The sequence below is a fragment of the Callionymus lyra genome, chromosome 1, assembly GCF_982586985.1.
Source record: "Callionymus lyra chromosome 1, fCalLyr1.hap1.1, whole genome shotgun sequence".
In the NCBI taxonomy this organism is placed as follows: Eukaryota; Metazoa; Chordata; class Actinopteri; order Syngnathiformes; family Callionymidae; genus Callionymus; species Callionymus lyra.
The window spans coordinates 43,466,519-43,485,355 of record NC_141818.1 but is presented as its reverse complement, the minus strand read 5'-3'; the positions used below and the strand labels follow the sequence as shown (position 1 = coordinate 43,485,355).

At 41.6% G+C, this 18,837-nt stretch overlaps 4 protein-coding genes across 6 annotated transcripts; 1 reads left to right on the top strand and 3 right to left on the bottom strand.

Annotated features, from left to right (window-relative positions):
- Positions 1 to 310: 310 nt before the first annotated feature.
- Positions 311 to 4,171, bottom strand: ndufs8a (NADH:ubiquinone oxidoreductase core subunit S8a). Its single transcript, XM_087784797.1, has 8 exons — positions 4,083 to 4,171; positions 3,465 to 3,516; positions 3,090 to 3,155; positions 2,937 to 3,026; positions 1,526 to 1,634; positions 1,071 to 1,134; positions 851 to 979; positions 311 to 653 (listed from the first exon to the last, which is right to left on the bottom strand). The coding sequence occupies exons 2-8, from the start codon at positions 3,505 to 3,507 to the stop codon at positions 522 to 524; spliced, it is 633 nt and encodes a 210-aa protein (XP_087640923.1). The 5' UTR covers positions 3,508 to 3,516; positions 4,083 to 4,171; the 3' UTR covers positions 311 to 521.
- LOC148089641 (beta-2 adrenergic receptor) lies at positions 4,042 to 6,193 on the top strand. The gene is made up of 8 exons (XM_087787684.1): positions 4,042 to 4,048; positions 4,853 to 4,992; positions 5,086 to 5,149; positions 5,215 to 5,340; positions 5,396 to 5,528; positions 5,586 to 5,750; positions 5,835 to 5,925; positions 5,990 to 6,193. Exons 1-8 carry the CDS (start codon positions 4,042 to 4,044, stop codon positions 6,191 to 6,193), a joined length of 930 nt encoding a protein of 309 aa, XP_087643810.1.
- Positions 6,194 to 6,305: 112 nt separating this feature from the next.
- Positions 6,306 to 8,926, bottom strand: saraf (store-operated calcium entry-associated regulatory factor). Its single transcript, XM_087808723.1, has 7 exons — positions 8,766 to 8,926; positions 7,999 to 8,177; positions 7,749 to 7,941; positions 7,420 to 7,692; positions 6,855 to 7,002; positions 6,696 to 6,787; positions 6,306 to 6,527 (listed from the first exon to the last, which is right to left on the bottom strand). Exons 1-7 carry the CDS (start codon positions 8,830 to 8,832, stop codon positions 6,502 to 6,504), a joined length of 978 nt encoding a protein of 325 aa, XP_087664849.1. The 5' UTR covers positions 8,833 to 8,926; the 3' UTR covers positions 6,306 to 6,501.
- Positions 8,927 to 9,118: 192 nt separating this feature from the next.
- Positions 9,119 to 18,713, bottom strand: galnt7 (UDP-N-acetyl-alpha-D-galactosamine: polypeptide N-acetylgalactosaminyltransferase 7). Of its 3 annotated transcripts, XM_087808665.1 has the most exons (16): positions 18,354 to 18,713; positions 17,378 to 17,492; positions 16,991 to 17,303; positions 15,785 to 15,951; positions 15,563 to 15,693; positions 15,400 to 15,479; positions 14,202 to 14,384; positions 13,806 to 13,988; positions 12,437 to 12,554; positions 12,248 to 12,370; positions 10,941 to 11,056; positions 10,600 to 10,702; positions 10,425 to 10,523; positions 10,170 to 10,298; positions 10,074 to 10,104; positions 9,119 to 9,941 (listed from the first exon to the last, which is right to left on the bottom strand). In XM_087808665.1, exons 1-16 carry the CDS (start codon positions 18,474 to 18,476, stop codon positions 9,835 to 9,837), a joined length of 2,121 nt encoding a protein of 706 aa, XP_087664791.1. In that variant the 5' UTR covers positions 18,477 to 18,713; the 3' UTR covers positions 9,119 to 9,834. The 3 variants fall into 3 exon arrangements, with proteins under 3 accessions (XP_087664791.1, XP_087664782.1, XP_087664773.1); XM_087808656.1 differs by lacking the exon at positions 13,806 to 13,988; XM_087808647.1 differs by lacking the exon at positions 14,202 to 14,384.
- Between the last annotated feature and the right edge of the window lie 124 nt (positions 18,714 to 18,837).

Here is an 18,837-nt window from a genome sequence, read left to right as displayed (position 1 = left end):
GATGAATGAACTACTGCATTTTGAAGAGGACGACTTCAACATAAGGAACATGTGAATAAATCACGAGAGTTGGGTTTTCACATTAGGTGTCCTTTAAACCAAATCCGATTTTTAACTGGGCTCCCTTCAGTTGCTCTGATAACGTAAAGTCATGGATCCTCGCCCCCTGCTGGATAAAGAGCGCTATAGATTTTGTTAGATAAAACTAAATACTTGTCTAGTACCATTGTTTTGCATTTTCTGTGTTTAAACTGCCATCAGCAGAAACAAGACTCGTCTCTGTTCGTGGACAAAAACACAAGGACAAGTCTTTCACAGGTTATATTTAATTCAGGATGGACAACATGACGAGCAAAACGACAAACCAAAACCTTGAAAGTCAGAATGAACCCCCAGGGTTCTAGCCACACTTGTTCCATCATTAATTTAACGCTAAAAATTCCAATATGAACAAAGGAATATTCATCCCGAGAAGCGAGGAGGTCGATGTTGTTATGGCGACGGGTCAAGTGCGGGCGAGTCTATCGGTAGAGGTAATCGGCCTGAATGTTGGCGGCGATCTCCGCTTCCCACTTGTCCCCGTTGTTGAGGAGCTTCTCTTTATTGTAGAGCAGCTCCTCGTGCGTTTCCGTAGAAAACTCAAAGTTGGGACCCTGAGAGAGAGCGGGACAGGAAGTGGTCAGCGTTAGAAACGTCTCTAGGATGAGGCGAGTGTTTAGAGGCTGGTACAACTAGAGGTTCTTGATAAAATCCTTGGTTTCACTTTTTAAAAAAAAAAACTTGCGTCATGAACGTCAGACGTGTACGAAGAACTTCTAGGGTGACCCTGATGGACGGGTGCGTCGCTCACCTCCACGATGGCGTCGACGGGACACGCTTCCTGGCAGAAGCCGCAGTAGATGCATTTGGTCATGTCGATGTCGTATCGCGTCGTCCTCCTGCTGCCGTCACTGCGAGACTCCGCCTCGATGGTGATCGCCTGTGAGTGGTCCAGTTCAGGAGTGTTATTGGAGGATTCCTGTGCGTATAGGTGTGTGTAGGTGTGTGTAGGTGTGTGTAGGCGTGCGTACCTGGGCAGGGCAGATGGCCTCACACAACTTACAGGCGATACATCTCTCCTCTCCAGATGGATATCTGGAGGGAAACATGAATGAATTCACTCGACCGTCCCAGCTCTCGAGTGCCTCTAGTTTATACTGAACTACTGTCAAAAGCATCCAATTACACAAAACTGAATGTACTTCCTGTTTGTGTGGTGGGTAATATAGAAAAGAACTGAACTGCAGCTTCCATTTTCATTTCAGAATCAGAAGAAAAAAAACTGAAAGCTTCATGCTGTTGAATAAGTTAAACCTGGTCAACCGTCTGAGCAACCCTCCCCCTGTTTTGCACCTGTTGAATTTAGACTAATGGTGCCCCCTGGTGACACGACACCATTTGGATCCACAGAACAAAGCCAACGCTTTCACTTCATACCCTGGGAAAACTACCGTCCGACAGCAGTCACTGGAGTTTCCATGCTCACCTGCGGAGGGCGTGCTCCCCTCGGAAGCGTGGAGACAGAGGTCCCTTCTCAAACGGGTAATTGATGGTGGCCGGCTCTCGGAACAGATAGCTCATGGTCATCCCCAAACCTGGACGGAATCATGACGGAAACTTTAATTTGAGATTGAGAATTAAATGATACAATTTGACTTTGTTCTCTAGATTAAACATTTAGATCTGGGGTGTCCAAATTTATTTTTGAGGAGGGCCACAGTTGATGAAGTATCAGAATCAGAATCCTTTATTGTCCCGCGAGGGGAAATTCCGTTTAACAACAGCAAGAGCAATATGCCAAAAAATAAAACACCCAGAAATAAAATATAAAAAAAAAAGAAAAGAAAAAATCTAAATAGAATAGAAAATAAATCTGCACTATATTATATACACAATCATATTTACAAAAATAACAAGAAAGGTGCAGTTAAATAATTATCTTGGTGTGTTCTTGTTGTGGAGTCTGATGGCAGCAGGGAGGAAGGACCTGCGGTACCTCTCCCTCACACACCTGGGATGGAGCATCCTATCACTGATGGAGCTCCTCAATGCCCTCAGTGTGTGCTGGAGAGGGTGAGACAAGTTCCTCCTCATGGTGGCCAGCTTGCTCTGTATCCTCCCCCCAGACACTTCCTCCACAGGATCCAGGGGGCGCCCTAGGACGTAACCGGCCTTCTTAATAAGGCTGTCCAGTTTAGCCCTATCCTTTGCTGTCATGCTGCTCCCCCAGTTTGTACAAACAAACAGGGGCCAAATATGAACCATGTCATCTGACAGATTGTCGGCAAAAGTGTACGTCCTGCGCATGTGCGAGGCGTAATTCTCCCCCATAACAGCGTGCGGCGCTGCAGCCGCGCTTATCTGTATTGACGCCACAGAGAAGTGAAAACCGGAAATGCTTTGAGAGTAGTCGAGAACGGTCGGTGTTTTCGCCCGTTGAATGAAAGATAAATGTAAAAATACGGTACCCTCTCGTGTGCATAAAAACTGCTCAAAGGCCACAAATGGCTGTCACACAAGGGGCCGACATCTTAAAGCTGTTCAAGTCAGGGGCCAATCAAAACATTCAACTACCTAACCAGATGTAGAAGATAATCCGATTTTTATATTGTACTTTCAATAACGTCTAAATAAAATCTCCTATTGTTGACGTCCATCATCTCTGTCCCTTAACTTGAATGACCAAACATTCGATTCTCATTTAAGTTTGACAACAGTTGATCTACGACAATGATTCAGTTCAGATCATTCATTCAACTAAGGACTGATTTTGTCAAACTCCACACAAAGATGTGCTCAATTTCATTTTGGCAAAACCGAAGTTCAGTTTAAAGAAATTCTGTCAAATGAGGGAATGTCTAGAAACGTTATATAACGAAGAAAAAAAACCAACTGACCTCTGAACAGCTCTGTCCACAGCAGCGTCGTGGCGGCTCGGTCCGTGATGGACCTCATATCTTCGGGATTATCCCTCAAATTCACGTATTCTGCAAACACAAATGTCCATGAACGAACGACTGAATTAAGCAGAAAATGTGTTCCATGCTTACTGTATCCTTGTCTGTGTGCAGACACACTGAAGGAGCGGGCAGCTTCCTGTCGGGTGGCAACAGCTCCTGGAACGAAGTTGGTTAAACTCAGCCGCAGAAGAGATACATATGTGTGTATACAGTACATGCTCTTAAGTTGGTAATAATGTGGCTCCATAGTAAGTAAGTAAGTAATTTTTATTTGTAGAGCGCTTTTCCAGACCAGGGTCACAAAGCGCTTAAACCATCATAACAATATTCAATAAAGTATATACTTTAAAGGTCAAGATAAAACTGATAACACAACAGGAGTTCCAGAAAATCATGGAAAAGCCTGAACAAATGAAAACGTCTTAAGATGTTAGTCAAGTAAAGGGGAAATAAGGGGAAATGTACCTGCTCTGGAGACAGAGTAGATCAACCGGAGAGGTGCAGCCATGACTCAAAGCTGAAAGACAAAACGCACAACAACATATATATATATATAGTTTCAAAGTGTGTTTTTAATGCCTCTAAAGCAACAAACTTTTGTTCATTATTTATTCAGTATGGACTATAATTCAAAATTATTTGTTTCGATTTCACATCTGCAACACGTTGTCATTGCATTCAGAAATATACATTTTAAAGAGCAACATTGTCATACTATATAAATAATCTATTAAAACGCTGACACGTGTACTTTGATTTCATATAGAACACCTGCTTGTTTACGTTATTATTTATCGGCGCTTGTTTAATAAGCTTATAGATCAGCATGTTTTCAACAAAATAAAACTGTATTTCTAGAGTATAAGAGCCGGTTTTTATTGTTTTAAACTTAGAAACCTTTAACGTGCAACTTGGTGTTGTTAGCAGCGACTGACTCTCGTCAAGGTCTTTTACATCAGAAGGTCGTCAGGACAGAACTAAACCACGTCTTAAAGATCGAGTCCAGAGTCAAGACTTGACTTGACTGACGCCTATCGTAGGGATGTGCGGCAAACAAAGCGGGAACCTTTCATTAAAACTCACCGAAATGTCGCTATTTGGCCTTCTGAACCAGAACAGCGACTCTTCTCTTCCTCGAATCGTTCTTCTTCTACGGTGGATGAGTCTTCCAGGCGCGCTGCTGCCCCCAACTGTCCATAGCGCGTCATTCAACATACAGATTATTTTCTTCGATTCTAAAACAAGCAAAAGATTTCAACCAACTTTGACCGGATATTGACAGCAACTAAATAATAATAATTATAGAAAAACTTGGTTAAATAAAATATTTATTATAGTTTTATCTGACACGAATTGGTTTCCATCCACATTTCAATGTTCAAGCTTGACATACATTTTAGGTTAGGTTAGGTAGAACTTTATTGATCCCTCAGGAGGTCTCCTTCAGGAAATTGTTTTTTTCCCAAATTATCCACAGCAAATAGAGCAAATTTTTCATAAAATAATCAAAATAAAATAAGAACAAAGAGAAATAAAGAGAAAGAACAAGATGATACAATCTAAGTTTAAAGTTAAAGAGAAAGAACATTTTAATGTGATTGTACATTTGCTTGTGCAAACTATACAATCAAAGCTGTCAAGAGTTTCATTTTTGGTTCGGAAAAGAAAAGATGACGCACACAAACACACGCCTCCTGTTAGTTTAATGGAGCGTGTGAGTTTTAATTGAAAGTTAAATGACACAGCAGGCTCTCGCTGAAGAGGATCTTGGACAGTAAGCGAACTCGTGGATGCGTTAAAATACCAGTTTTCGGTCTGGAAATGATACCCTGAATTATAACCGTGTTTTCCAGTGAGTGAAGGATTCAACAGAACTGTGTTTCTTGATCGTCCATGGCTGGAGGGAGAGAAGTGGCTGCTGGTTGTTGTGCTGGGGCTGGAGATGGTGATGGGGGTGGTGGGCAACAGCACCGTCCTGCTCATCAAAGTCCTGGTAGGAAGTTTTTAAGTTGAATTTCTTCACATATCAGAGACACTTGCTTGTCCATCGTAAGAATTTTAAAGCTGACTCTCTTGTGTGTTTCAGTGTAGAGGACAGTTCAGCTGTCAGTACTGGCTCCCTTTCCTCAGCTTGACTCTCTCGGACATAGGTAACGATAGATGCCGACTCAAAACACATATCATAACACATGAGCCATCCTTTTCTCATCGTCAGGCTGCTCCATCTTTATCATCTCCGGGTCCTTGTTGGCCATTCTGACGGGGGGTCAAAGGTCACCGTGGTGTGAAGTGGTCAGCCTGCTAAAGTTTGCGTTCATAACGTCGTCCATCGGGAGCATAGGTGACACCCGCACACACACACTCGCTCCGCTCGCACCTCAACACATCTCTTGCAGCCATCCTTTGCGTCCAACGCCTGATCTGCACCAAGTCAAACTTCCTCTTTGTCGTCATGGTGATCGCATGCTTGTCGTCCTGGGTGACCGGGCTGGTGTTTGGCAGCGTTCCCGTGGTTTACGCCTGGATCCGGTAGGTCTTTGACGAAGGGGTCTTAGGATGCTAGCTTTATCAACGAGAGGTTTCCAGGTACGACCCTGCAGAGATGTTGTGCGCCGTCTTCTGGGAGAGCAGCTACTCTGACATGATGCTCTACATCGGCTGTGCCTTCTCCATCTGCATCTTCCTCCCTCTCCTCATTATCATTGTCTGCTCATTGCTGACAGCTGCTGGATGCTTCAGGAACTGCAGCAGGTAGAGTCCGTATTAATAATCAGTTATTACAACATTATGAATGAATGAAGAGTATCTCTTGTGCTGTTGACAACGTGGTCTTAGGCTCTTGGATGAAGACTCGGATCTGTCCTCAGTCACCCCTCTGTTGGTCTCTTGCTACATCTTCTGCTACACTCCATTCGCAGTGTCCGAGGTGCTCAGCAGTCTCACACGTAGCTTTGGTCTCGTTCTCACCAGCTCTGTTTCTGTCACACCAGCTGATACTCTTGGGCAGAACAGATCTCTCCCCAGCACCCGAGTGGCTGAGGACTTTGTCTTCGGTGATGTCCTACCTGGGCTGCGGACTCAACCCTCTGATCTACTGCTCTCACCCGGACTTCAGGGAGGCAGGTCTGGTTCTGCTCTGGACCAGAGGGTCAGTTTCATCAGAGCCGGTCCTCACAGCCGTCACTCAACTATGAACATCCCTTTTATTGACCAAATAGATTTTCTCCAATGATGTGAGACTCTTTGACAATTGGAGTATAGAGTTTCATAGACTTGACCAGCTTGCTGACGCTTTAGACACAAATATATATATTATAATATTTTAATCCTCTAAAGCCTTCCCATTACAGAATACGTTGACAAGTTACAGATGATGAACAATTATTTTAAATAAAAAGAAAATTGGTGCCCAAAATTCACATTGTATAAAAGTCCTTACAAGTTTTTTTCGCAAAAAAGTTGACCACAAGTACAGGCTGTGATCTGTTGTCTGCCTTGACATCTATCTTCTTTTGGTCCCACCAAAACCTTCAATGAGATAATCAAAAAGTGATTAAGTTTTTGTGTTGCTAAGGATCGACAAAAACAGATGGTCATGATGTTAAAGAGCCTTGTATGTATAATAACAATATGAAATAAATAATGTTCGACATTGAAATGTAATTCCCTAAGTTCATTTTATAAGGTTGTGTTTACCTGAAGCAGTGCGAGACCCAGAAGTTGATGGCGGAGGAGCAGCAGCTCTGTTGTCGTAGTAACTGTTGCTACGGTAGCCATATGGCTGATTCCTGGACAAACAAGCTGTTTCAGTGACTGTTGCTCAGACAAAGTGACTTCAAACTTCTTTCTGCTCACCTCTGGCCTCCAAAAAGATACCCGAGTACCCCTCCGGCCCCCATGCCGGTCCAGAAACCGTTTCCTGTCCCAGCTCCAGTTCTGCCATGTCGGTTTTGTTGTCCATGGAAGTTGTTGAAGCCATAGCCTGGATTTGCTCCAGAGTAACCTGAACACCGTGAAATCATTTAGTCAGTGAAAGAGTGAAACAAACTGGACAAAATATGAGTTATGAGGGAACTACTCTGTAAAAGTAACAACATTTTAAAATAGAATTTGTGGCAATGATGAAGGTCTGGACAGCAAAATAGGATTAGGCTCAAATCTTAGCTCTATACAGGATAAATTAATTGTGTTAATAGCTAGAATTGTGAATAATGTTATGTAAAAATCCTGTATAACAACAAGAGTTATCAACAGTTTACATAAAAATGGTGATGCTACAGCTACAAATATTATCCCAAATGCTTTGACAATAATTTTGCTTGACACACAAGTTGGGGGAAAAGCTTTTCACGAAGGTGGATGCTCAGCTTGTTGATAAAAGTTGTCACTAAGGTAATAAAAAAAAGAGCAAAGTTTGTACCTGTGAAGTCAGGTTTGAACCCAGGGGGAGGTGGTCCTGCCGTGAAGCTGTTGTGGTCATCACCTGGGTAACCAGCCTGTGGCTGGGCTGTGTTTCCACTGAGGAACAGCTTATAGACACCATAGGCCAGAACCAGCAGCACCAAAATCACTACCACACTTCCAGAGTCCCCAGAGCTCGAATGTCCCTGGTGACTCTGCTGCTGTTGATGGTGATGATTCTGTTTGTTGCTAGAGAACCCACTGAAGAAGCTGGAGGCAAAGTCCCCAAGTCCTGTGGAGGTCACGTTGAGTCAGAGTTATTGAACTTAGATGTGGAAGCTGTTGTACCTCCATATCCTTTCGATCCAGTCCTGGACCCATGGTGACCAGCTCTCCGCCCGCCCTCAGTCAGTTCCAGGGTGTATTCAAGACCACAAGAGCCCTTCAGCACATAGGGGTCGTCACGGTTGCTGAAGCCCTCGCAGCTCACTTCAATGCGACCGAACCGGTACGTGTTGTCCATGTCAGTCTTGCATTCCCACTGAGATTATGATCAATGTTAGTCACCCGAGCACCGCCTCCCACTCAGTCTCCTCACCTGGACGTCGACTCCATCCCAGCCTCTGTTCTGACACTGGACGACCTCAGGAACGAAGGTGCCACAGCCGGCAGTGCCGCCGACACACTGGAGCTGAGGAACTGGACCCGAACGTCTCGCAGTTGTGTAGCGGTCCCTATAGAGGGTCAGGACCTGGACATCTCGGAGAAGCACGCTTTCTAGAAATGATCCACACAACATTTGACTTAGCAAACCTCAGATTTCATTTACCAGTTCATCATCATTACAGCACATTATCAAATAAAATAAGGTTTAAACATAAAGTTACATTAAATTGTAGAGATACGTGTAACGTATATTACCAATACAACTATTATGTAATCTGTTACATATGATGTTATCTGTTCTACGTTAATCTTCGTATCGTTTATCTTTAGACTTAGATTGTATCATCTTGTTCTTTCTCTTTGTTCTTGTTCTTATTTATTTTTATTATTCATATGAAAAATGGCTGTATTTGCTGTGGATAATTTGGAAAAAAAAACAATTTCCCGAAGGAGACCCCCTGAGGGATCAATAAAGTTCTACCTACCTACCTAGTATTACTACTACGTAGTAACCTGTTCAATCAATTATTAAATATTGTTAGTTTTGGTCTGGAATAACAATATTTCTGTGTCCTTTTGCTCTACTGGCTTAGTATTGCTATTCCAGGCAGATGTTATAGATTATTATATCTTCAACTTTACACGTATATAGATGTTTCTATAACAATAAGCACCTACCACTGAACTATCCAAACCTACCTTCATTCCAGCCCCAGCTGCTTCTTACACACAAAAATAAGAAAACTGTTGCGATGTTGAGCTTCATCTCTGTAGTTTAGTCGAGTAAACGATCACGAAAAGTAAGAACTCTTCCGCTAATGCTAAATAAAGTCAACTTCCGTGTTGCGTCTTTGTTTTCTCTTAGCAGCCAATAGGAGGCAAGCACGGCGGCTCTTGAAAGCCAATTGCAGACAAGTTAGGTTTCGGGTTAAATAGAAGGGTTTTTACAAAATAAAACGGAAGTAACTTGTATCGCAATTTATTACTAAAGCCTTAAAAAATAATATATTATTATATACAATATATTAAAAAAAACAACATTCACACAAAGGCAAAATGTACATCAGGTCTTTAATTTCACCAAATATAATTCCATCTTTTCCACTTTAAATATGTACATTTCATTCAAAGACCATGACTTAAGAAATACATCTATGTACACAGTACAAAATGTTGCATACAGGCTTAATCTCACACCCAAGCCCCCCCATTTGCCCTGCAAATAGAAAATTAAAAAAAAAAGAAAAAAAACTCTTCTGGAATGTCACTCAAATCTTATCATGATTGGTTCACACAGTGTCACAGTCAACAGGTCAGTTCTTCATTGAAATAAATATTCAGGGAGAGACATGATCATGGCACAGCTCTATCACGACCCCAGGAAAATTTGGGGTTTCAAACCTACACAGTTCCATAAACGTCGCTTATGGTAGCAGCCTTTGGAGTGTGGACAGATTAACGTGACACAATAAAAAATCGAGTAACTCCAAGAATTAAAGCCCCCCCCATACCCTCCACCCCCCGCCCACCCTTGCAGTGCATGAGCACACTTAGCTCCTGCCAATCTCCAAAAGTCTGCTCTCTTTCTCGTAGAATCAAATGTGTTATGGTTAAACCAACACGATGAAGGAAAGAGAGCGTTTCACCTCTTTGTCTGTATTAAACGGACTCTCGCGCCGGCAGGACCAGATATCAAAACAATGTCTCAAAATGACGAGAGGCGAGTGTTGACCTGACTGTCGGCTGGTATTTTTCATTTCTGAACCGCTCACACAGCCATGATGTTGTTCATCTCCCATTTCTGTGTGGTTTTTTTGTTGTCACAGTCGGAGATGAAGACCTTGTGAAGAAGGTCGGAGCGATCCAGACATTTACCTGAAACACATTTTGGCATCTTCGTCTTTGTGTGCTTCAGTATTTTATGTCAATAAATGTGCGTGTGCTTGTGTGTACATCCATGTTAGAGCAAAAGGTGTTTGTGTGTTTGTAATAAGCCACTACACTCACCTGTGGGCACATGTATGAAGCGGTGCAGATCCTGGTGTGACACAAATGCGAAGGTAAGTAAAAAAACTTCGGTCAGATCATTTTTTTTTGTTTCACCTTGAAGTATTTCCACTCGGTGTGCTGCTTCTGCTCACAGTGTGTGATGATGACGGCCGAGTTGTCGGGTCCTCTGGTGAGACACTGGTCATACTGCATCAGCTGGTTGGCCTCGTTGATGCGGAACAACTGGACACAAAGATCAGATCACTGATTTTGACAAAACATTTATGACTGCAGGTTTATCAGGAGTAGAATCAACCGTTCATATGAAACGTTTTTTGTTTTTATTAATGTTGCTGAACCCCATCTTACCTGGTTGCCGCCCATTCTGTGACATGGTCCGATCTCCACATTGCCTCCGTTGTTGTGACCCATACTGTCGATGCAATAGCTGGTCTCAAACCCCCGTATCTACAAGATAACAAACCATCAGATGTTTGTCATCTCAGGACACAATGGCGTTCGTGTTTTTTCCGTTTGTGCTTGCCTCTCCCCATTCCACGTTTTTGGGAGGTAGCGGGTAGTGCAGTGGAATGTCGTATGCTATTTCCTCCATGAACCACTTGAAGCTTTTACATCTATGCTCCTCCCTAGAAGAAAAGTAAAGACAGTTCACAATCAACACTTTGTTTGTCGGAATGTAGTCTGTTAACTGATATCGTCTTGTACACAATGTTCCTTCTCATGGGGGTGAGTTAAGGGGACATATAGACATAAAGTATAAAACTCAATAAGTCTATGCAATGGCATCTGATAATAAAATGGTACAAATACAGAGCAATTGATTTTGTTTAACTTCACAGAAAAGGCGTTTATGTTTGTTTGTACCTGAAGTGTTTAAGGTCGCTGATGTCACCGTAGGCAAGAGTAAGAGTTTCTGGTCGACTGGCATAGAAGTAGTCCTTGTATTCATCCCACCATACCTCCACCACTCGGACGTAATTCTACACACAAACACCATGGTGAGAGCAGTGTCAGGTTTATTCTTGCAGGCGTGGTAATCTCTTTACCACAGAGAGTTGCTGGGATCTTAGCAGTAACAGAGGTTATAACGTGAATAAACATAGCACAACCAATGTAAATGTTTTCTGAACACAAACTCTTCATCAAGAGTTTTGACCGGGTGTTAACACTGCTCTGTTTGTTCAGAGGTTTATGGACCATTCTGAGGAACTGTGAGCTTATCCTTCACACTTCCTTGCTTCTTGTTAAGCTCTTCAACCCTGATGCGGAACCTTAGCATGCAAGAGTGAAATGTTTTTATGGCTGTTGTTAGACTGACTCCATTTTAGCATGAGTGGCAATCTCAAGATGATCCTGATAGGATCCCAGCTCAGGCTCTTGAGGTCTGTAGATCAGAATCTACTGATGGTTCCTCGCACACGGTTCAGGACCAGAGGAGAGAAATCCTTCCAGGCTGTTGCTCCTAAGCTTTGGAACCATCTCTGTGTTTGATGATCTACTGACTCCTTCAAGAAACATCTTAAGACATTCTTATTTGTGCAGACTTTTCGTTGATTCTCTGAGACTCCTGTGTTCATGTTATCTGTCTTGATCTTTTAAAGTATATTTTTTTATTGGGTATTGTTTTGATTGTTTAAGCGCTTTGTGACCCTGGTCTGGAAAAGCGCTATACAAATATACATTTCTTACTTACTTACTGACAGACAAACCTGCTGGATAAAAAAAAACTAAAGCTTTAGTTTAGTGTGGTCTGTCGTGTCATCTCCATGCTTGACCAATTACAGCGAAGTGTTTTCAGTGGGTGGGGTTTCAGATCATTTTCTAATGTAAATATTTCAATAAAAAGAGTTTTGTACAAACAGACACTGGTGATACGATAGAGGTCCAAGATAACTTTAAGAGACATATACATCTAAACATGAGTTACCTTTTAGGGACCGTTTCATCATCATCATCATTAATGAAGTTGATCTAATCTAATCTAATTAAGCTTGCCAACATTGTTCTAATGAGTATCATGCATCATGTGTGAAGGCAAAACATGAGACATTATGACCAAGTCTGCCGCGGATACCAAGTTGAATCAAAAATCCAAAGTTGCTGTTGCTGTTCCTTCTGTCACACTAGTCAATGCACAAATAATTTGAGAACAAATTGATTGCAATTGGTACCTTGAGGGTAGGCGAGGAGCCCACATGTGCTGGGGGAGGGTTTCCCTGCCAACCCTGAAGTCTGTAGATGTGTCCCACGCGTGAGCAGGGCACAAAGAGAAGCTTCCCTCCGCATTGCCATATCTGTGGATGATTTAGTCATCAGTTTTTTTCTTCATTTTAAACAACAAACTACATCTTCCTCTCTACCTTGTATGATATTTCAAAGTTCTCTCCTCCCCAGATTTGTAGGCCAGGGTCATACAGCCCGAGCTCGAAGAAGAACGCCCTCTCAATAGCAAAGAGTCCGCCTGCCATTGCTGGAGACCTGCAAGCACGCAACTACAGTGTTACTTGAACAGAAGCTAGCGCCAATGAAAAGTGAGAAAAGTGAAGGCGGTGTCTGGAGGGGAAATGAATGGAAGTCAGATGTTATGATGTGCAAGTGGATCGAGGAGCGAGGGTTGCCATGAAGCTCAAATGGGGCTTAGAGTTCAACAGGCCAGCCATTAGTTCAACTAAAGATGATTATTGCCAAGAAGAGTCACAGTGAAACTAGTGAAGAAAATAACATAATAACCAATTGGTCAATAAACATTAGATATGAAGGATATTCTTAATTTCTTTAATATAAAATTTCAATTTAATTATCATTAATAACAAGTGTTAAATTATTATGTTGGCTATGATAACATGTAATAATCAATCATTAATAATTACATTTAATTAGAACCCGAAATATATTTTTGGACTTTTGGACAAATCGATTTTTTATTCTTCCTCTTAAAAATAAATATTTCCTTTAACTTAAGTCATCAAAGTTTCACAATTTAGATTATTTTTTATGCATCGATAAAAGAAGATTATAATCCAATATTCATATAACTATATTGTTCATTTTTCTTGAAATATTTTTGTCCAAACTACATTAATTAATAATTAAAGTATTACAGTTTTTTGATTGACCATTAATGCATTAGTTTTAACTGTTTTAAAAATAACTTGATAAGGTAATAACTTGAATCGTGAAACAGTAACAAATACAATATTGTACTTTTCGTCTTTTATTCCATTTAAAGTTAGCAATGATCATTCACTTGTTTAAACTTTTCCCATTTTTTTTTATTATTTAGGTTTTGAGGAAACACATTGATTTTTTTTAATGAATGTTTAACTTCATCAACCTAATTTAAAAGCTCATTAATCAACATAGATGAGATCAGTTAGGTGAGGTGATGAGTTCATGTGCGTCTGTGACAGTAATGTGTTAGACATTAAACATTTTTTAATTCATGGAGTGGACATGTGGCTTTCAAGATTTGATTTTTTTTTTTTTTATTTAAAAACTGTTTTAAATTGATAAATTAGAGTTTCAAATTTGAAGCTATAGCAGAAAGAGGTTTAATGATAAGAAAGTTACTGTTAATTATATTTTACAATATATTCAACATCTAGATAAAAACTAGGAAACACTATATGCAGGTAAGGAAGCGATTGTATTTGTCAATGAAGATCATTCCGAGAGTACAAGAACACATCAGACGTCTAAGATTAGTCAGCGGGTTTTGGGTTTCTGTACCTATAAGGCTCAGTACGAGTTTTTCTGCTTTTTTTTTCTCGGTCCCCGAGAGGGACCCTCTTCCAGAGCATGCTCCAGTCCCAGGCTCCTCTAGCAAAGCCGTCCTCATCTCCTCCACCCTGTGGCTCCATAGTGTACCTCTGGCCGTGGATGGAGTCGATCAGAGGCACCGTGCACGTGGTTCTGATGAGTGCGGGTGAGGGGGGGGCATGCAGTCCAGATATGGGGGTGAAAGTAGGGGTGACAACACACACAGGTACAAACAAAGGGGGGAGGTGCAAGATGATGCCAGACAAGGTGGTTGAACAGACAGGGGATGATAGAGGGATGGGGAGGAAGATGGGCACACAAAAAGAACCGGGATGAATATTAGCATGCTAGCAGTAGCATGTGTACCGGTAAGGCTGCGTGGTGTGTTTTCTGTTGGCCTTCTCTCTCTGGCTCAGTGGGACTCTCTTCCAGAGTAGGCTCCAGTCCCACGCCCCCCGAGCAAGACCGTCCTCGTCACCGCCTTGCTGAGGCTCCATACTGTACTCATTACCATCTATATAGTCTATCAGAGGGACTGTACATACCGTCCTACGCACACGGACACACACACATCACTGGTGTTAACAAGGACATAATGGGGCTTCAGAGTGGATGCCACAACCAGTCACGTACATGAGGATTGGACCTTAATGAAGACTGTTCAAACACAAGTTACAATATATAAATATATTAGGGGTCAACCCACGTCAAAATCCAAGTGTTCCTTGCCAAGATTTTGAAGAAGAAGTCCCTCATCACAACCATGTTTTAAACTTGTTACTTAAAAAAAGTTTGTCTCCATCTGAAATCTGGGCGAATGAGAGGTTATAATAATAATAATAATAATAATAATAATGTTTATTTGTATAGCGCCTTTGTAGACCAGGGTCACAAAGCGCTTTGACAGTCATGCATTCCCCCATTCACACATACTGATGGGAGTAGGCTGCAACACATGGCGCCAGCTCTGCCATCAGGAGCACGAGAGCGAAGACCTTTATAGTTATAGCTTCACTCCTCCTCCAGCCAGCTGTGATCTCACCCCGCTTTGTTTATACAATGAGTCCCTCAAATGTTGAGACTTCCGGAATTGATGACGCGCAGTGACACAAGTCCGTGTTTGACCAATCACTGCAGAGTGGTTGTGGTTATGGTAAACAAGATTTAATCTCCAGAGAAACAAAGTGTTTACAGTGGGCGGGGCTTAAGATCATTTTCTAATATGAATTTATAAATTTAAAGAGATTTCTCTTCGCCATAATGTGTGTGCGCTTCGCAAAACATTACCTTCATTTTTGTTTGTTTTTTCTTCTATATATAGCTGAGGAGTTCCAGACATTTAAAAAAATGGAGATGTCAAATCCAGCTGGCATGGGCGACGGGACTGTTAAAACTTCCTGCTCCAGCATCATTAAAAACTTGGTGTCGACTCCCTGTTTTTGACTTCTCCATAAACAATTCCACAGCTAACATTGTAACCAAAAGCTCACTTTCACATTGACTTGGGATCATATATTACGGGATTTATAGTTGTCAGAATAACCGAAGCTTGAGCAAACGTCACCTGTCCTCCGAGATGGGAGCAACCAGCGGGGCATACCAGTTGACTCCGACCTCACAATGAGCATCTAGGTAGATGAGCACCTTAAAAAAAAGAAAAAAAGAAATCAACCAGTGTATTTCCTTCAAAGGTTTAGGAAGCACAGTTCGAGTGAGCTTTTAAATACCTGTCCTTTTGTTGCCTTCATGGCTCCAATGCTCCTTGCTTGGATCAGACCTTCCCTCTTCTCATTTCGAAAGAGTTTGACGAGGCCATTCCACTGCTTGATGTATTCCTCCAGACGCTCCTTCAGGTGAGCTGTGCACAGAGAACAGTGTCGAGAGAATGTTTGGGTGCTGCCACAAACTCAATGTTCTTCCTTGACAACTGATCCGCTCTACAAACTGACCTTTGTTGCTGAAATCGTCGATCATGACGATCTCTGCCAGATATCTTCTGGGCGTTCTTTTGATGACACTGTGGACCGTCCTCATCAGGGTTGACCAGCCTTCATTGTGGAAGACGATGATCACGCTGGAGGTCAGCAGGCGGTCGTCGTAATGCCAGTACTTGCACCTTAGATACAACACGGACAATTCAATGACCATGACTTCAGGATGGAGTTGACTTCTCTCCAGAGTACAATGACAAAATATGAGAACACAGCTCAACCTTTACCAACACGATGAAGCGCTCGGTCTACCATCATTTTTAGAAATACAAATTTTGGATTTTAAACCCTTTACAGTAAGAGCTTTCCTGCTTCAACGGGACAACCATTTCTTTATCACCAGAGCGATCTGAATAAGGGTGGAATTTCATTTACATTTCACTTGCTTCACTAGCATTACTGTTTGCCTTTGCCACGCCTGAATATCCCTCTGTGTTTGCTTATCAGGATCCTGTTGGTCTAAATAAACTTCCCTTTTACAGAGCTGAATAGAGAATTCATTTATTTAGGAAAATATAGAATACACTGGAAGTTTATCTGTGATTTAGAATCTGAACAGGTAATGTGTAAAATAGCAGTTGTTGTTGTTGTGTGTGGATATTTTTTACAATATTACAAATAAATGATGATGATAAAGAAAGTTAAAATCTTAACAGGTGACAAAAGTAAATCAATAAATTGACAGTAAAATGGATAAAACCTATCAAAAGAATTCAAGAAAATGACTTACTAGCACCATTAAAAAAGCTTTAGTGTTCACAACTACCCAAAATATGTGAAGAACTTAAAGTTTTGGAAAAATGCACAATGATATATAAATATCAGACATATAGATTATTACAAAATAATTGTAGGTAAATAATGAATATAAAACATTAGCCCAACATTTTTAAGTGTTTAAGATCCAAGAAAACGTGTGCATTGTGGTATGAAAAATATATGCAACATGAATTATTGTTTTGAGAAATATCAATACTTCAATAATAGTTAATCTTTCAAAGATAATCTTTTACACTAAATAAGACAAGCTCATATAGTAATATAAAATGTCATATGCACATGTTCACTTATTGCTAACAATGGGTTTGCACAAGGAACCTTTTCTTGTAGACCTGCCAGTAACCAAGGGAACAGAGAATGAAGGTGTGTGGTTATAGCACTCACTCCTCGTGTCTGATGTCGTTGATGGTTCTGTCCAGAGAGATCATGTCACTTGCCACCATGTTGAAGCCAAACTCTTTGATGGAAGCCTGGATTGCATCTTTGTATTCTGGACCGAGAACAAAAGGCTTGGCTCCCTCTCCTGGACCGTTAGGGACCCCAGGAGGCTCGGGCTCATGGGCCTCAAAGTTTCCCAGGGTGCCTTTCTTTAAAACTGGGGTGTTGTACATGTGGGTCTGCGGTTTGAAGGTAACGTACTGCTGCTGGATCACCTGATTCTGGTCCGGCTTCTTCATGTCCAGAGCAGCGTTTTTACCTAAGGCAAAACAAGACGGTATTTACTAATTTTAAGTAGGAAACTATACTACACAACTTTGGGTCAAAGCTCACCATTTTTGAGTCTGATGGACCCGAGGTCCACCTCAACCCCCTCCACATGAGGCCATGGAACCACAGGCTTGAACTGATCCGCTATCTTTTTTTCCTTTGGAAGGAAGACGTCATCCTGAGAGAGGAGAGGAACAACTTATTACAACACGATTCACGTCTATAAACTCAACACACCCCCATAAAATACCGGCGCATCAACATAAAGAGGAAGTACACGTTCTCAATGGATGACCTTGTCACCAAACAGGATGTACAAGTTCCACGTATCATTCACCTATTTGTCACCTTGATTTAGAGGGATTGTTATGGGGATAAAAAGTAAACCGTCTCGTCAACACTAGTGCTGCTGCACCTTGTTTCTGTCCTTTGATAGTTTGTATGGACAAAAGTCACTGGTCACCTGGATTTGGACCCATTAGTAGTTTGATGTTAGAGCGTTTACTTTCCTTCCTGTTAATGTGTAAACAGGGATGTACAGTAGGTGTACATTGGAGCAGTTCCAGGACATAGAAATGTAATTAATCTGACAAAACAACCGTCAGGGGCAACAGAAGTGTAAAAAAAACATTTTAGGAGCCCAAAGATTCTGTTAACTTCCTACACAATAGTTGGACACGAGTCAATGGTTGTATTTCCTGTTGATGGGCTATTGTTTTCCAACCAACCCACTTTTACTCTATTATATAATAATCAAGATATGTTAAGATTACATTTAACATTCACACTGAGCCTCATCGGAATCAGGAACTTTCATTGCCAGTGTTGTAAAACCAAAACAATTTTTGTGGTGGTATTACAGAATAAAATAATGATTACACACAAAATAAACACCCTTGAGATTTGAAGTCTGAGGTTTAAAACAAACAAACACAGAAAAACAAACAGTGACAGATTGCTGTTACTATGCTCGTTCACGTCATTCTGTGGCGTTAATACTTTTATTTCCTGGTAATACAAGAGGATTCTCTCAACTCACCCGTTTGTCTACGAGGTTCTCGTCGCTGTGGTCCGAAGACAGGGAAGACCAGATGACCAACAGTCCGAAAAACACGCCGATAAAGAGCAAACTGCGTAAAATAAATCCAACTTTGAGTCTCATCTTGGAGTTGTAGCCAGAATGCTAATGCTAATGGTCCAGTGCTAACCGGGTTAGCTTTAGGTGCAAAATGTCGCGTTGCTTTGACGTCTCGACGGAGACGCGTGAATAAACATTTACAACCGGCGTGTCACTCGACAAGAGACGCGTTTCATAGTTGTGTCCGGATCCAGGTTTGCATAGGAGAGAGAGAGGGAGCCGCCGGAGTGAGCCCTCGGTATCTTAAGACACACGCCTGTGGCTCATGACCATCAGCGGCCGCTAGGCGGCGTGCCGCTAACTAACCGAGACTTATTAGTGTGCGAGTTCAACTTTGTTGGTGATGTCATGTCCAAAATGTGTCTATTTGAAATAGTACATTCCA

Excerpts from the sequence above, each read along its gene's own strand:
- saraf (XM_087808723.1), bottom strand. The coding sequence starts at position 8,832 with ATGAAGCTCAACATCGCAACAGTTTTCTTATTTTTGTGTGTAAGAAGC. Across the intron at positions 8,178-8,765 it reads CAGCTGGGGCTGGAATGAAG|AAAGCGTGCTTCTCCGAGAT; the intron begins GTAGGTTTGGAT and ends GATCATTTCTAG. Across the intron at positions 6,788-6,854 it reads TATCTTTTTGGAGGCCAGAG|GAATCAGCCATATGGCTACC; the intron begins GTGAGCAGAAAG and ends TTGTTTGTCCAG.
- LOC148089641 (XM_087787684.1), top strand. Across the intron at positions 5,150-5,214 it reads CTTGACTCTCTCGGACATAG|GCTGCTCCATCTTTATCATC; the intron begins GTAACGATAGAT and ends TCTCATCGTCAG. Across the intron at positions 5,529-5,585 it reads GTGGTTTACGCCTGGATCCG|GTACGACCCTGCAGAGATGT; the intron begins GTAGGTCTTTGA and ends AGAGGTTTCCAG.
- galnt7 (XM_087808665.1), bottom strand. The coding sequence starts at position 18,476 with ATGAGACTCAAAGTTGGATTTATTTTACGCAGTTTGCTCTTTATCGGC. Across the intron at positions 13,989-14,201 it reads CACACCACGCAGCCTTACCG|AACCACGTGCACGGTGCCTC; the intron begins GTACACATGCTA and ends CGCACTCATCAG. Across the intron at positions 10,299-10,424 it reads ACAGAATGGGCGGCAACCAG|TTGTTCCGCATCAACGAGGC; the intron begins GTAAGATGGGGT and ends CTTTGTGTCCAG.
- ndufs8a (XM_087784797.1), bottom strand. The coding sequence starts at position 3,507 with ATGGCTGCACCTCTCCGGTTGATCTACTCTGTCTCCAGAGCAG. Across the intron at positions 3,027-3,089 it reads TGCACACAGACAAGGATACA|AATACGTGAATTTGAGGGAT; the intron begins GTAAGCATGGAA and ends TTGTGTTTGCAG. Across the intron at positions 654-850 it reads CCGTCGACGCCATCGTGGAG|GGTCCCAACTTTGAGTTTTC; the intron begins GTGAGCGACGCA and ends GCTCTCTCTCAG.